At 32.5% G+C, this 18085-nt stretch overlaps 1 protein-coding gene across 4 annotated transcripts in view; it reads left to right on the top strand.

Annotated features, from left to right (window-relative positions):
• Window positions 1-1724: 1724 nt before the first annotated feature.
• The window catches only part of DUBAI (Deubiquitinating apoptotic inhibitor), a 53890-nt gene continuing 37529 nt past the window's right edge, over window positions 1725-18085 (top strand). The window contains exons 1-5 of one of the 4 annotated variants that reach the window (XM_090104779.1): window positions 1725-1790; window positions 1944-2182; window positions 11862-12028; window positions 15913-16065; window positions 17363-17583. In XM_090104779.1, coding sequence (XP_089960905.1) covers window positions 11872-12028; window positions 15913-16065; window positions 17363-17583 — 531 coding nt within the window. In that variant the 5' untranslated portion in view covers window positions 1725-1790; window positions 1944-2182; window positions 11862-11871. Of the gene's footprint in view, window positions 2183-11861; window positions 12029-15912; window positions 16066-17362; window positions 17584-18085 lie in introns of all 4 variants that reach the window. The other 3 variants (XM_090104773.1, XM_090104788.1, XM_090104763.1) reach the window with 3 other exon arrangements.

Here is an 18085-nt window from a genome sequence, read left to right as displayed (position 1 = left end):
GGTCGCTATCGTGTTAACAAGAAAATCCTCCGCACATAGGTACAGACACACGGACGTCCAAGACAGAACTTTTTTAAACTGTTTTTTAACTAGTTTAAATAACAAAAATGACATCAAAAATATCATGAACACATCATGAATGTTAAAAATAGTGTTTTTTCTTAATATGTGTGTGTATGTATTATCTTACAAGTGCAATGTATGATACATAAAGACATTTTAAGTTTGAAAAATCAGATGTTTTGCGCGAAGTGACAGTAGTACCCACCTCAACGCTTCGCTTATGAGGCGTGCAATTTTATTTTTATTGATCAACAGTTTCGAAATAAATATTCTGTAATAAAAACTTGCTAAATATTCCACGTTGTATTGATATAAATTCTTGGTATTCTAATAAAATTACGATAAAGATGAAAATTTAATTCATCTTTCTTTACTGTATAAGGTCAAGGATGTACGGTGGATGTACGTACGAGAACTTGGCCACGATCTCGCCTGATGGTAAGCTGAGATGTGGCCTAAGATGGAGCGTGAAACAACATAACTATCGTTATCAACATAACTATTACAAAATTATATTTAATCAGTCAGACAAATTGAAATGACCAAAAATCCACTAAACACAAAAAATATTCGGCCGTGAGTACGAACGCGAGAGCATTATGCATGCATTTCAGAGCGAGTGAGACGTCCATAGTAACCCGGTTCTCCTTATTTAACTCACATTCTGTTTAAGTCTACTGTGTATGTGCGCGCAATGTATAGAGTATTAGACCGGGAGATATTGATACAAAATTTCGAGTCATTTGTAACAGGATGGGGGTTCTACAGGGGTCTTAGTACGCAATGACAAAAAGAAAAATCATGGTGTGAACGCTGGTACCGGCGGCTTAGTCGCGTGGGCGTTAGTCGAACTCGTCGGAAAAATAGCGAAAGTCAAACGATCAAATACTCTATACCTCAGAGGAATAAACCTGAAATAAACCGGAAGGTTTATTGCTCTGGGCTCTATACATTGCGCGCACATACACAGTAGACTGAAACAGAATGTGAGTTAAAGAAGGAGAAGCGGGTTACTATGGACGTCTCACTCGCTCTGAAATGCATGCTTATTGCTCTCGCGTTCGTACTCACGGCCGAATATTTTTTGTGTTTAGTGGATTTTTCATTCCAATTTGTCTGACTGATTAAATATAATTTTGTAATAGTTATGTTGATAACGATAGTTATGTTGTTTCACGCTCCATCTTAGGCCACATCTCAGCTTACCATCAGGCGAGATCGTGGCCAAGTGCTCCCCTATCGCAGCATAAAAAAATATAAAAAAATCAGACATTAAAAAATAAGTAAAGTTTATTTATTTTTGGTGGAGCTTTAAAGCGTCTGACAAAAGTTTTGGTCCATGAAAAGTGTCTGATACTTGCGATACCATTTGAGATTGATATTCTATAAAATATATCTAAAAATCAGCCATCTAAATTTAAGTAAAGTAACTCTTATTTTTAGTCACCTTTCTCACCTGGTACCTGCCCAGGTGTCACTGGGCAAACTTCACAAACACGCAGGTATACAAAGTACATGAGACACTACTGAGTTTCATCTTTTAGAAAATAAGTTATAATATCATCGCTCTGGGATCTTACTCTATATTCAAATACTCGATGTCCGTCCAAAAGAGATTTTCTTTGGTTTAATGCCATAGACTAATTATTTCTATAATATTAGCAATATGATGTGAATTGTGACATTTCTGTTTCATTATATACCTACTTACCTATTGTTTTAGTTTTGTGTGTTTTATTAAATACATAATTCGAAATACTTGTTATTTATAAGTCTGCATTTGAAATGATTTCGATAACCCTAATATTTATTTGTTAAAAGTAAATGATTTCTCTTCAACTTTGTTTCGCTACAATTATTTACTATACAAATAAATCTAGGTGGATATAGGTATATTGCAGATTGAAGTCACTCATTGGAAGGTCTCTTTTGTTGATGAAATCGAAGACCTTCCCCATGCTTGGCTGAAGTATCGATGCGCGAGTGTTTGTGGTGCTAAAGTGACTTTAATAGAACAATGGTATAGTAATCAAAGTTTTTAGTGGAAAAGACTGTATATGCAATAAGCCATAATGACGTTTGTGAATTGGTGTTAAATATTTGGTGCGAGAAATATCGAGTAAGTTACCCTTTTACTTAATGTTTCGTATACATTAGCTAATCGTATGGTTACATTTTTTTGTATAAACCAATCCTTAAGCGGAAAATTTGCAAAATATAATGCGTAAATAGTTACGCGCATGGTAAGAAAACTTATTGCATTATCTACCTAGGTATGTGTCATATGTATTGCAAGCAATAACATATTTTATAGGACTGTGTTTAGCATATATCTGTAAATTAAAAAAAATAACTATATATTATCTATAGCAGTTCTAAAGGACTACTCTAATGGTAAAGACGTTAGAATAATTACTTAATTAATTATTAATGCAATACTCTATCCTGTAAACATATGTTCGGTTCTATAATATTCTAAGTATAATAATGATCATTTTCACAAATATTTGCTGTATCTATGTATATTTAAAAACACCTAATTATTATTGAAATCATAAGAAATTATTTTGGATGTTGGTATATATGACAGAAATTCTTTTTAGTTTAAGTCAATTATTATTATCACAGATATTAGACAATTTATGTAGATATACCTTTTGCACGCCTCATAAGCGAAGCGTTGAGGTGGGTACTACTGTCGCTTCGCGCAAAACATCTGATTTTTCAAACTTAAAATGTCTTTATGTATCATACATTGCACTTGTAAGATAATACATACACACACATATTAAGAAAAAACACTATTTTTAACATTCATGATATTTTTGATGTCATTTTTGTTATTTAAACTAGTTAAAAAACAGTTTAAAAAAGTTCTGTCTTGGACGTCCGTGTGTCTGTATGTGCGGATCCTTTTTCTTGTTAACACGATAGCGACCGAAATACTTTACTAATCGAGTCTTTTTTTTTCTCTTACGCTTGAGTATGCTCAGGAATAGAACCCTTTCATTTTTCAGGGTCTGATTCGATGTGGTTTAATTGTTATTAAATAAACAAAAATAATAATTAATAAATAATTATTAAAAAAAAATTATGAGGCGTGCACTTTTGGATTTTCCAAACTATTTTAAAAATGAATTAAATAAAATAAAATTATACTTATTAATATTATTTGTGTATTTTCTGTTTTTGTTTACTATCCTCTTTAAACTTGAGTTAGTGTACATTGGTCCTACAAACACTAAGTTAGCCATTAAAATCTAAGCTCTGGCTGAAATTGAGAGGTTTTCATCATTATAGATATCATTTCTTTTGAACTGAAACTTCTTTAGGCGCATTGCTAGTAAAATTTTAAGGTCACGTCTTGGATATACCGTCACATCATGGACTAAGATGACAATTTTGGTATCTTTGAATCTTGTCGAACAAGTTTCACTTCTGACACATGTGCTCGGCACAGTATGTTAATTTTTGATTATTTATTGAGGTACTCATGAAGGTGTAATAAAAAATAATGGTCATCTACCTATATTCAAATTGAAAATGCAAATATGTGGATGCTACATGCAGTACTGGTAAAGGGTGGGTTGCATAATATATATACATACATACATATAAGTGCTTTTACTGAAATAAAAATCAATTAGTCTTGGTTGTTTTTTTTTTAATCATTCTAATTATGATGTTTCTCAAAGCTTGTTATATTCCTTTTTATATTGGATCAGCTCATAATCCTTGCAAGTGTGGATTTTCTTTACATTGCTGCTTTTTCATTGTTTCATCAGCTAAAATGGTCAAATCCCGATACACAAACTTGGTGGCTGGTTTATCTTAGGTTTGGCAAAAGCCATCAGGCAATCCTTGAAATACAATACAATTTCGCCCTTTTACTGAAATATTTTAGGGAAACCTAGGACATACTAACTTTCAATACCAAATAAGTAAAGATTATTTTATTTATTTATTTCAGTCAAACATTGAAGGTAAATTATTGTTTCAGTTTTGACCCAGTCAAATCCTAGAATGGACTGCAAAACTTTGTCAAACATTGTCTAATTTTTTATTGTAACAATAAACATTAAAATTAATGTCTGACCATGTCAGAAAAATTATTAACATACATTTTAGATAAGGTACTGAAGAAATTCTTTAATCAAACATTAAAGTTTAAAAATGTTATTTTTTTCAGGTATGAAAAAAAAACTTGCGTTTGCCCTAACATATATACCAATGAAAAGCTGAAATAATGCTTTGCTTCATGAATATTGCCATACTACCAAGTTTTCTGACCAGTAACTGTTACAGTTACTATAGTAGAGTCATTTTAATAGGCAACATTTGACATTTCAACAAAATTCAACAACGTAACCTAGTAACAACGCCATATAATAATATGTTATTTCTTTTGTTAGAACTGCACATTTGCTTAACTTTTTTTAAATTACTATTACATATTTATAATAATAATGACCGATACTAATAATTTTCAGATTTGATTTTACTAATAAACCATTCTTAATATAATAAACAATTTTTGATTTAAAAAACTGACGTCACTACAATATTGTATCAATAAACCTTTTATCTTTTTAAATACCAGACCCTTACTTAATATCTATATCTTACTTAATATCTAGAATCGAATGCATTGATTGCTTGTGAATAAACATCACCATAAATTAATGCATACATATGTTGTGTTTGTTATAACACAATTTTATTATTGTTTTTTCAATCTATACTAATATTATAAATGCGAAAGTAACTCTGTCTGTCTGTCTGTTACTCAATCACGCCTAAACTACTGAGCCAATTTGCATGAAATTTGGTATGGAGATATTTTGATACCCGAGAAAGGACATAGGCTACCTTTTATTGCGAAATATGTACCACGGGCGAAGCCGGGGGGACCTCTAGTTATCTATAAAGTTAACTATAATAAAGTACACCTGAATAAACGCATTTTTTATGAAGAATTATTTTAATTATTTAAATACTTTTTTTATTTTGTTGGTTGAATTTACGATAGAAAATATATTAATTGGACAGGGATTTGCCTGATGAATTTTAAATTTGCCATATGTTTCAAGTTCGATTGGAATATGTTAAAAGTCCGTATCGATTAATTCACTTTAGTCAATGTTTTTAGGCAGGTTTAAAAATAAATGTAACAGAACTATTGTAATTATCTGTCGCGTCCTTTGGAAAAATTCGAGCCCATTCAGAAGCTGCCTAAAATTATATCAATTGTCTTAATAAAGTTAATTATGAATCGCATTTCATTATAGAAACGAATCTTAAATGGCGGCGCTTCTCGCTTACACACGGCCGTACGGCATGCAAAAAAAAAATAGGGAAAAGTAAAATCACTAAAATGTATTTGATTTTCCATATAATAGTTTTTATCATAAATTTACAATGACAATTATGTATTTGCGATAGTAAATAATGTTTTATTGGAATTTGACAAAATAAGTTCTTTGGGAAAAGTTGTTCAGTGTCAGCTTTGGCCGCCATTGAAGATTCGTTTCTTTAATGAAACGCGTTTTACGAGGATATTAATCTTAGAATATTATTTGCATTATCATACCTGGGGTACCGCAGCTGTCGTCATCTTTGGTTCCACTAATTTATCCATTTTATGGCGCCAGCTAATGATAAAAAATATTATCAATTGATTTTCGTAAATTTACCGAATTAGCTCAATTATTATAGGAATAAGAGGTTTTGAAAAAGGAAATTTTTTGTTTTACCCTCGTTTCTTCGTAATTTTTTTTTTCTCTCTTCATGCTTTTAGGTAGGTTACTTCCCTGCGAAGATAAAATTGTTAGACGTCAAAATATGTTGCCTGTTAAATTGGCTCCACTATACATATATAGACCAGTGCAAAACCCTTCCAAAATTATAAAAACCTAATTTTTATCATATTCCCCTCCGATTCTAACGGGTTTCATCCTACTGTGAATTTTTTTTGTTTCAAAAATTGATTTATTTTAATACTTTATTTATTAAACTTAATAGGTATATTATTATTGTTAGTTCAGAATACTTAAATTGATGAAGAAATTTTATTCATCAAATATTTGAAATCTGATGCCTTCTGATGGGACCACCCCTTTAATTTGTTTATGGATGTTTAGTTATTAGGTAAAAAATAATTATACAAAAATGTCTATGAAAATTTAATAATATAATTAAAAAAATATGTAAATGCCTATAGTTAATGGCGAACTTAATAAATGGCGTCTTATTGGCGCCTGGCGGTAAGAAATACGCGCGAACCTCAAAATGACAACAAAGAAGTGTTTTGTAAGGTAAGATTTATGATGTTTTTAAATCTTATCTCTTATATATAAAAATGAATCGCAAAATGTGTTGGTAAGCGCATAACTCGAGAACGGCTGAACCGATTTCGATAATTCTTTTTTTATTATATTCCTTGAAGTACGAGGATGGTTTTTATGTAGAGAAAACGTAAATATGTACCACGGGCGAAGCCGGGGCGGACCGCTAGTAATTAATAATGCTGATTTACAATTGATATTTAATTTGACTTTCTCTATTTTATATTGATAATACTTACTTAATATTTACCAAATCAGATTACTTATACACTAATTACTTATAGGTAAGAAGTTAGTAAAGTTAAGTCAGGAGAATGGTCAGGAGTGTAAAATGTTTTAAATACATATTTAATAAGAGCTGTTTACTTATGTTTCATATATAAAGTTTAAAACAATTGAAAAATCACTTTAATACTTTTTACGAATAAATATGAGTTTTATAGGTTTATGTGAAAAGATTCATGCTATTATGTAGCTGTCTATTGTATATTGAGATCCTTTATTCTAGGTGTCAGATAGGAATACATAGATAGCCTTGTTTGTCACCGCTACGTTCATGCCTTTTATAGACATTAACGTGAGATTAAGGTTCATCCATTGTTGTGTTGTAAAGTTCCATTAGGTGGTTTTAAAGAAAAGTGTAAACAAGACATATAGATTACATTCTTTTATACCAAGTTATATAAGAAATGATAACCTATATGTGTTTGTTGGCTTATCCTCCTTTTAAAGTGCATCGCAGCCATGAAGTAATATATTTTCTGTAAAGAAAATAAGTACTGTCAAGTAGCTACAGACTAGAGTTGACAAAATTGTATACACTCTTTGGTACGGGAGCCAGGTGCAAATTTGGTTAATTATTTCCTCTCAAGAGATAAGTCGTCAGACGCCTCAGAGTATAGTATTATAAAGCCTCGTGAACGTCAGCTGGCGCTCGGTTGGGGGGTTGAGCAGTTGTAGCCTCCCACGCACGTAGGAAAAAAAATACATTCATTCATTCATTTCCTCTCAGCTAAAAATTTGCCAAATTGTAGCTAACCCAATATCTCAACGAAAAAAAATAATCAGCTGGTTACAACATGGTGTATTATACGTCAGCTGGTGTCTCGAACATGAAAGTTAAATTTAAAGAAAAATTTATTTTCCGTGATTTCCTCTCAAACAAAAATTTACCTGATGATAGCTTATATGTAACTGTGGATAAATATACAGTGTGTCCGGACATGACATACCGATATTTGAAGGGGCTATTCTCCAGGTATTTTTATCAACAATTCAACCCCTCTACAGTCCCCTACCTCACCCCCCTCAAAATGGTTTTCGAATTTTTTAAAGTATGTTTCATCACTCTTATCAATTAAATTTGTTTAGTGGTCCCTAGAATAACTTGTTATTGTTCAAATAAAACCAAATTTAGTATTTTGTGACACTCACTTTCGAAGTTATTACAATTTTCATAAATTCACTATCCGAATTGATAGGTTTGCCATTTTGAGGGGGGTGAGGTAGGGGACTGTAGAGGGGTTGAATTGTCGATAAAAATACCTGGAGAATAGCCCCTTCAAATATCGGTATGTCATGTCCGGACACACTGTATAGGTCAGCTGGCTGTATCTTGGTGGAAAACCGTCAGCTGATACGGGAGGCTACAACCGCTCTTCCCCCCAACCGAGCTCCAGCTGACGTTCACGAGGCTTCATAATACTATACTTTGATGCATTTTAGGTACTAATTACCGCTTGAGAGGAACTTGGTCATAAAATCTGTTCCTGGCTCCCGTACCATTCACATGTCAAATATAGTTTGTTCATACAAGTGTACTTTAATGTAAATATATTAATTTATGCAAAGGTTTGAATTAATGATTCTTGCTGATACATAAATATTGGTGCTATACTATTTGTAGTAGTGTAGTGTCTGTGAATTCATTTTTTGCTTCAAAGATTTATAATTACATCTTTTTTTACACCCATATGATACAAATTATGTGAAGTTTTCATATTGACATAATATAATGATGATAAATTTATAATGTGTATTACAAGAGTATAAATATACATTTAGGAATTTTAAATAAAATTATACATATTTAAATACTTTAATTTTATTTGGACATATTCAAAATAAATAACCAAAGACCTTAACATCACCATTGCTGGGGATGGAATCATAATAGGACCTATAAAGTAACAAAATATTTATTTTTTTATAATACTATAGTCTATAAACATTTATACTACTGATGTGTTATTAAATATCAGTATAGATACCTTGCATGTGAAATAATGACTATTTTAAGCAATCAATCCTTGATGAAGATACAAAGATATTTTTTATGATACATGTTACTTGCTAATACTACTCCTTTTTTCACCATGGCAAACATGTTATGGGTATTTGTTATGTTTATAGTTTATATTCATACAATCATCGTTTATGGTGACAGATTGCTTAGATGAGATGAGAGCTTTCTGTATTCAAGCTAGCTTCATAAATATACTTTTGCTTATAAAATATTTGTCATATGGGGCATTTCACGCGAAGCGGACACAGATTTTTGGGTCAGGTTTCCGATTTCGGTTATATTTTAGTATGTTACACCTGTATATATCCTCGGTATGTATACGAAATATTTTTGCATTTAGAAGCTTAGTTTTCAAAATACAGGTCTTTGAAGATGTCAGCAAGCGCGAGGCATGCATGACTTTGAATGTAATTATCAGTTAAAGAAAAGGATTTTTTTAATAAATAGATGACTTAATAATAATCCCCATTAAAAAACCGTTTTATTCTCATATTTTTAATTTCGAATTTATTTTTAAATTCCTAAGAAAAATTAAAAAATATTTTTCTTCGTAATTTTTTACGAACTTAGCATATTTTTAAAATTTTTTAAGATCATTAAATAAATGGCTTATATTATGCATATACTTCATGCCAAGTTCTAGAGTGGTCATCGCAGAAGTTTCGAAGCTACGTGTATTATAATTGCGAAGCGCGGCAATATCCCCATATATCTGCATCCTCACTGCAGAACGTCGCGCTAACCAACTAGGGCTAGTATGGGGATATTGCCGCGTTTCGCAATTAAAATACACGTAGCTTCGAAACTTCTGCGATGACCACTCTAGAACTTGGCATGAAGTTTAAGCATAATATAAGCCATTTATTTAATGATCTTAAAAAATTTTAAAAATATGCTAAGTTCGTAAAAAATTACGAAGAAAAATATTTTTTAATTTTTCTTAGGAATTTAAAAATAAATTCGAAATTAAAAATATGAGAATAAAACGGTTTTTTAATGGGGATTATTATTAAGTCATCTATTTATTAAAAAAATCCTTTTCTTTAACTGATAATTACATTCAAAGTCATGCATGCCTCGCGCTTGCTGACATCTTCAAAGACCTGTATTTTGAAAATTAAGCTTCTAAATGCAAAAATATTTCGTATACATACGGAAGATATATACAGGTGTAACACACTAAAATATAACCGAAATCGGTAACCTGACCCAAAAATCTGTGTCCGCTTCGCGTGAAATGCCCCACATACAAAAATACTGTTTAAATACAGTCTACCCAAAGAGAAATTATATATATTTTTTTTCTTTAAATGTCATTAATTTGTTCATTTTAATCATATTGATAATAATTTGTGATGTGCATAAGTAGAATATGAAACTTCTTTTATCACCTCGTGATCTTATTCTATCAGATGAGTACTTAATACTAAATACTTAATTAGTACTTAATTCAAAATAACTTAATTAATTAATTTTTTAATTACCCACATTCAGAAAGAACCCTTTGGCAAAAGTACCGCGTAACATTTTGCTACGATTTGAAAAATATTTCTGAAAATGTATTCTTCTCTAATAGTTAATATAGTAGAAAAATATGTTGAACAAAACGCAATTCTTGGAAAACATCTAGACAAATAACTGCTTATTCATTTTTTTATTAAAACGACTAAAAGAAAACAAAATACACATTATCTTAATTGTCCCTTTTTATAAAAACAATTATGTTGATAAACAAAAAATAAAATTTCGTAAATAACAGGTAAATAGAACTATTTATAGTATCCAAAGCGCGGACACGATCCCGACCGTCATTCACGACCGGGCCCTCCTAAAGAGATTACGTATTGGTTTTCTTCGAAGCCGCCTAGCGCCTGTGAGTTTTATGTGTAAACATGTCCAAGATTTGAACGGTTGGCTTATGTTAGTGAGCCTTCGAACTTCGAAGTCATAGGTTGTGGGTTCGATTTCCACTCGGGGCAAATATTTGCCCATATTGATGTGATGTACATCGATGTTTGCTCTGTCTGGGTGTTAATCTATATAATATGTATATTTAAAATTATGTACATGTTTATCAGCCATTTTGTTTCCATAAAACAAGCGAAAAGCTTAGTATGGGATCAGATCGTGCCCCGTGTGAAAATGTCCTGAAATATTTATTTATTTAGATGTTTATATTTATTTTTATAATACGCCGGCGTTCACATAATTGATTTTTCTTTTTTTATTATTAATTGTTGCGTAATTCACGCAATTATTTAGACTCAATTTATTCGTGAATTGTGGAAAATTTTCGGTACAATAAGGGTCGCCGTAAATCGGCCACCGACCACAGCCACTGGTGGCCATCGACAGCCACTATCTTTTTCAAATATTTTGTATAGACGCACCGCAGTCCGCACACATGTAGCCGGTGGCGACCACTAGCTACAGAAGTGTCCGTGACAAAATGTATAAAAAATGTGTCAAGTGGTTGTCTTTGGCCCCTAGTGGCTGTGGTAGTCGGCCCGTTTGCACCGACCGGGACCGACCCTAATAGTTTTTACAGGTGTGGTAATCTTCTTCTCTTATATATAAAAATGAATCGCAAAATGTGTTGGTAAGCGCATAACTCGAGAACGGCTGAACCGATTTCGATAATTCTTTTTTTATTATATTCCTTGAAGTACGAGGATGGTTTTTATGTAGAGAAAACGTAAATATGTACCACGGGCGAAGCCGGGGCGGACCGCTAGTTACCAAATAAATACAAATATGTATATGAATCGGACTTCCTTCTATTTCAATCCTTATCACTTATTTTGATGGATTTACACTGTTTTTCCATATCTTCCTAGACACATTATAACGTTTTTACTTTAGAAACATGTTACAATTTTAATATTTTTAGTTTGTTTTCATTGAACATATTATTATATTAAAACAATATAATGTACCTACTAACTACCTACTACTTATGCCGAGTTTTATTTTCTTTGTTTTTGTATGCGTGTGACATTGTTCAATTTATCATCATTAGCCCACATTTGGAAACACAGTTAAATAAATATTTTTACTATCTTAGGGATACCTATCATAATAATTAGGTAATATTAATATTCTCTAGTCGAGTATTAACTTATAATTCAATTCGTTTCTTATTGTTACAGATTGGAGAGAATGGCGGTGAAGAAACATGAACTGGTCGCTGACAATCGAAAGCAGCTGGACCTCGCTGCGCTAGCGCAGTACATTCAGCTGATGAACGAGCAGCCTACCTATCTTCCACCCCCGCATGAACTTGTTAAGAATTGTCAAGATATTGTTAAATGCCTAAGTGAGTATTATTTGTTTATATGATCTGTTTATATAGACGGATATACCTGGCCCAGTAGACAAAGTAACAATTACAAAACGATAACGAAGTTAGAAATCGCAAAAATGTATGGGATTGACATACGCCGCGTTAGATCACGTGGTCTATCTAATGTCAATCCCATACATTTTTGCGATTTCTAACTTCGTTATCGTTTTGTAATTGTTACTTTGTCTAAGGCCCCTGGACCATTATTAAGGACGATCCCTTACGACACCTCTAGCTCCTTTGTTTCCTATATTTTTGTTTGGTGGGGTAATATTCCTAAGTTTATGTATATTGTACTTATATTATTTGACATATACATTGTACTACAAATTACGTGATTTGTTATTCCGGCCCTACGCTCAATTATTTCATGATCAGGAATGTGTACTAAATCTTTTGAGGACTGAGATAACATTCCACAATAAAAACATATGAAAAATGGCTGTGGTCGGTGACCTGTTTTCGCCAATCCTTGGTAGAATTTAGAAATGTGGGCGTATTAGTAATATGTTTTAAATCTCTATCGATATTCATAGACTAATATGTATATACTTTTTCATTAGTACATGTATTACTTACTGATGATTATCTTGTTATCCTACTAATATTATAAGTGCGAAAGTTTGTGAGAATGATGGATGAATGTTTGTTATTCTTTCACGCAAATACTATTGAATCGATTACAATGAAATTTGGAATTTAGCTAGCTGAAGACCCAGAATAAGACATAGCTACTTTTTAACGCGGATATCCCACAGTAACGGGATTAGGCGGGTTTAACTTTTATTTGGTAATAAAGGTACTAACAGTTACTAACAAATTTTTCGTTTTTCAATCATCGAATCAAAATCTATAAGAGACTTAGATGTTTGCAACCATAATGGATAATTTTTGTAATAAGAAATGTTTTGCGTAAAAAGTATAAGCTTCTTACTAATCGTTATCGATTATTCAATTGTTCCAGTTGTCCTCTAAACTTTAAAAGTATCAAGAAAGTTACCAAGTGTTAGTAAAGTCGGAGAGGGTCTTGACTACGTAATGTTTTTAAATAGCATGTTTTATATGGGAACTATATTTTCTATCACCAAAATTTATATTTGTCATCAAGTTGTATCACCTAATAAATAGATCTATCACCACGAAATATTTTCGTTCTCAGATAAACAAAAATTGTTCCCAGGTATGAATTATCAAATTAATGTTAATATATGTGTAAAATAAGAGATCAATAACCAATAAAATTATATTGCATTACATGAATATAAACTTCGTTCTTATAATAACAGTTTTGTTAGAGCTAGCGCGCACCACGACTTTATGCAGCGTGATTATTTTATCGCAGAAATACAACGTATGAGTTACTATGACAATGCGCGCACATGCGATTAGATAATCGCAGCGATTTTAAAATTGTGATTTGTCACACTTTGCTGCGACTGCTCGCGACGCGATTGTCGCGAAAATGAAATGCAGAATATGAAATTGTATGGTACCGCGCGCACTGCGATAATAAAATCGCACACTCGGGCCCGGCCGGCACTTCACTTGTGTTTCGTCTGTCCAACAGTAAACATTGTAGTGGTATAGGTACTGTTTGGTAAACATAAACTCAGTAATCTGTCAAAAATGTCAATTTATTTATTTATTTATTTAACACTTTATTGTGCAAGAAACAAAATATACATAAATCTTACAATAATAAAAAATAATAAAAAAGCACAAAGGGCAGCCTTTTGGCGGAATTTTCATTCTATAATAGCCAAAGAATTTTTTGGGATACATCCATATCAGGAAATACAATGAATATGGATATCCATACATGGAAGTTCATTGTATTTTTGATAAAAGAAACCTTGGACAATTCTATCTGCTGTAAAAGGATGAGTCCAATATTGACGAATTTTCTTTTTTTTTTCTTATCCTCCGAAGTAGTAAATAAAGACAAGCAACTTGTACGAAATCCATGATGAAAGTGAGTAATGATCACTATTAAATTATCGCTGTGCGCGCACCGTACTCTCTGCGATTTTCTACAGCGCGATTTTGAAATCGTGTCGCAAAAATTAAAATCGTGGTGCGCGCTTGGCCTTACTTAAATAATAGCTCTGTGCTCAGAATGGTAGATCTGTCACCAAATAAATCAATTATCGATCCCTGACTGCGACTCCTTTTTATTTGATATTTTGTCACCAATACAGTAGTAACATTTTATTTCGTTCAGATATTAAATTAATAGTATTCGTTACCAATTTAATACATCAATTTATAATTTTAATGAAAAAATGATCAAAGGGGCGGAGACAAATTGGCGCGCTTTAAAAATTGACCAATGATGACCAAATGATTATTCAGTGGTTATCATTTTTAAGAATAAATATTGATTATTTTAACTTTAATTAAGTGTTTTATATACTATTCTGCTAGCCATAAGCCAGCTATTTTAAACCAGCGCTGATTGTTCAGTGGTAATTATTTTAAACAATAAATATTGATTATTTTGACTTTAATTGTTTTATTTACTACTCTGCTAAAAAATTTATTTAAATATAATTTATACTACCAGTGGAAATTTAGAACCTTGGGAGTCTAGTTAAGTAGCAGCTTAAGTAGCAGAATCTTTTGGTTGAAACGATGATGACAACCCTAATTCAATTTTCTAGTAACATAATATGATTTATTGGTGATCTCTTTAAATTAGTTTGCTTAAATACTTATCAGGACACACCTATTATAATACATACAAAAACATTTATTTGGTACTAGACCTTATATCTCAGGATTTTAGGTGATTTATTGTGGAACTGATTTTGCATTGTTTGGTGACTACATTTTGGTGACAGATCTACTATTTTGAGGACAAACCCTATTATTTAAGAAACACAAAACTAATTAAATTGGTGATAGCTTAAATGATACCCGTTTTATATCATATATTTTGATTTTTGACTTCCGTAAAATCTTCGAAGAATAATGCTGCTATCCGTAACACCTTCGAAGGATAATAACGGATAAATGAAACTGTAATTCATATTTTAAAAAGAAAAAGGAAATTGAAGCAACTTTAGTTGAAAACAGGATGTCCTGTAGCGTTCCAGAAAACAGTTCAGGATATTATTGAGTGCAGTAACCTGAAATTGTATTAACGGCCATATCTCAAGTCTCAACGTATACGGGACGGGGGTCATTAGCCATTTGGATTGTTGCTAATTGTTGTTTGAATGTCCAAAGCCTGATAGGTGACAACCCACCCGCTGTGCAATATCGCTAATTCGTAGTATCTGATCGAATTTGTGTCTGGGCATGATTCCATTTGTCGACGGACACATTTATTGTATTATAATCGTGAAGCGGATGAACGCACAACTTACTTTGAAACTTGTGGTGGAGTATTATGTACGATTTTCTCTTAATGGTGTCACAGACGATAAATTGGAGTTTCCGTTTGATTTACTCTTTAGCGGCATCTTACATATACAAGAATCTTATTTATCTTTATATCTTTACTTTCTTTTATTATAAAATTACACAATTTACTAATCTCCACACTAGGATACCCTGTTGTGGAGAAAAATCTCTTCAAACATAACATTCACTTTTACCTATTCAAACATAAATTATACAAAAATAAAATATTAACTACTAATAACTTGATAGTATAATTTTGTAGTTGAGTAATATTCTGGGAGTGAATGAGAGAGTATTGATGAGAAAGTTTACACCAATAAAATTATTTATAATATTATGTTGTTTGCATTGTCAGGGATAGGAGCCGTTTCGGAAGTTATAGGTTACATTTTTATACGTTTAATTCAATGTAATAACAAGAACTAATGGGAACATTTTGCTGTTGTACACAGGCCGCGCGACGGGCACAGAGCAGGAACTCTGGCAGTTGCTGCGGTCCATCGAAGAGTTTCTACTCCGCGTTGTAAATACCGTCAACTGTGATGTTCGCCATGAGATCATCACGGCTGTTATGGATAAATTTTATTCATATATATCTGATCCACGTAAGTACTCACAATATTTGTGTTTTAAGACCATTATTAATAAACTTTTTTACAAAAAATATTACCGACGTTCCTGCAATATTACCTAATTCATAAAACTTATATTACAACATTTTCTTAGTTTCTGCAGCGCCGTCGTCTTGATGATTTACAATATATATTAAAAATATTTTTATAATATATGTAGGTAAACTAAAAAATCGGTATTCTTTTCTGTAAAAAGTTTCGTTTTCTTACTTTTTGTGTACGCAAAAGAAAACCTTCCCTCCTTTTAAGAACGGCTTTTATAAGTGGCGATACATAATAGACTTATAATAATTTTGTAAAAGTATTCTTCATTCATGTGGGTTGTTCTTTGAAAACGCGGGCAAAGCCACGGGCGGTAACATAGTAATAAAAAATATTTCATGTTACCAGCTCGTATCGACGCGACGTTCCACTTCAGACGATATAGTAAACGAGTAACAATGTACATGTTTGAACTTATGATACTTGTCATACTTGTTGAATCAATTGTCTGATTTGAAATATTCAGAAAGTATTCTACATATGTGTGTGTAGCCTTGCATAGAAAAATATTTAAATAGGTAAAATTAATATCAACTTAGAAGAACGGTGATGGATTTTGTTCCGCGTTTTTCTATTTTTAAAAATAGTTTTTTGGGATATAAGTAAATTTCTTGAATATCTGGTATCGCACAGCCGTTACTGTAAATGGTATAATCTCTAAAATAATTGTATTTTGTAGTGCATTAGATGTGAGGTTTGGTTATTTAAATTATTATTGGTAATCCTTACGTACCTAACTAATCCTAACCTACTAAAAGCTCTTCCCCACTATACAAACTACGCTTTCAGCTCCAGCTTACAGCTTAGTAAATGTTACAATTTCACTATAACATTTCTGAGTTATAAGCTGTATTTTGTAAGTTAAATGAAATTTTCCAAATAAAAAAAGTATAAAGCTTATTTATAAAAGGTTATTTAATTATATTATATTTGACGTAAATATCAAATCTTTTAAAGAAAAATAAATAATATCAAAATAATTGTGTGTTACATTGCATTGTCAAAATAGTTAAATATTATTTAATAACTGCGAAAAGAGCGAAAACGCTCATTGAGCGAAAAGAACGCTCACGATACGTTGTGACAATCCCAAAAAGACCACATAACGAAATTCCGTCCGGATCAATCAATATCAAGACTTCTGCCTTCTGCAAAACACATATTATACAAAATTTTCATTGTCCTTTCAATTTCCATTCTCAAAAATCTATTTTCATTGTCCAAACAGAATCGGACGCGTGCCCAGCAACGTCCGTAGTATTAATAGTGATAGACGAGTCGGAGGCGGAGGCTGGTCTGTCCTCTGCCCGGTGGCTCGTGCAGCAGGAGAGCGGGCCGGCGGGCGCTGGCCTGCGGTCCGCGCTGTCGTGCCTGTACCGCTGGCTGGCTGAGTGGCACGGCACGCCCTCGCTGGGCAGCTGGATCATATGCTTCATTAAGGCGCTGGAGGTGAGTGAAAGGGAGGAGTTAGGCGCGGGTCGAACACAATCGGCGCGGGCGCGGGCGTGCCATAAGCGCACCTCTTCAACCTGTTTTGCACCACGTCCTTCTTCTACATTTTGTATGAAAGAACTTTGGAAATAGCCAATAGCGCACCCGATGCGCGCCGCGCCGCTTGTGTCTGTCCCGCGCCTTAGAAATGCTTGTTGCAGTCCCGTCTAAAGCAGTTGGTAGCGCAACGGAAGAACATAGTGGGGTTTTAGTTGACAACTTAAAGCTCTTTCCTCGTAGGCCGTGCGTATTCCCCACTTTATAAAAACGATCGGGTTTTAGCAAAAGGCTAATTTTTTTCAGTTTCAAAGCGCTTCAAAGTAAATTTTAACAAATATTGCTGAAATGATAATAATTGGTGAAGTTATTTCGCTAATTTATGTATGTAATGATTTGAACAATTTATTTATGATTAGTGCTAATTAATCAATGTTCAATTTCAAATATTTGATCGCCCAAA

This window comes from Colias eurytheme, chromosome 1 (genome assembly GCF_061535395.1).
Source record: "Colias eurytheme isolate Ceu_HAF_F1 chromosome 1, ilColEury1 Martin Lab GWU primary, whole genome shotgun sequence".
NCBI lineage: Eukaryota > Metazoa > Arthropoda > Insecta > Lepidoptera > Pieridae > Colias > Colias eurytheme.
The sequence above is the reverse complement of the archived record's forward strand: the minus strand, read 5'-3'. Positions and strand labels throughout refer to the sequence as shown.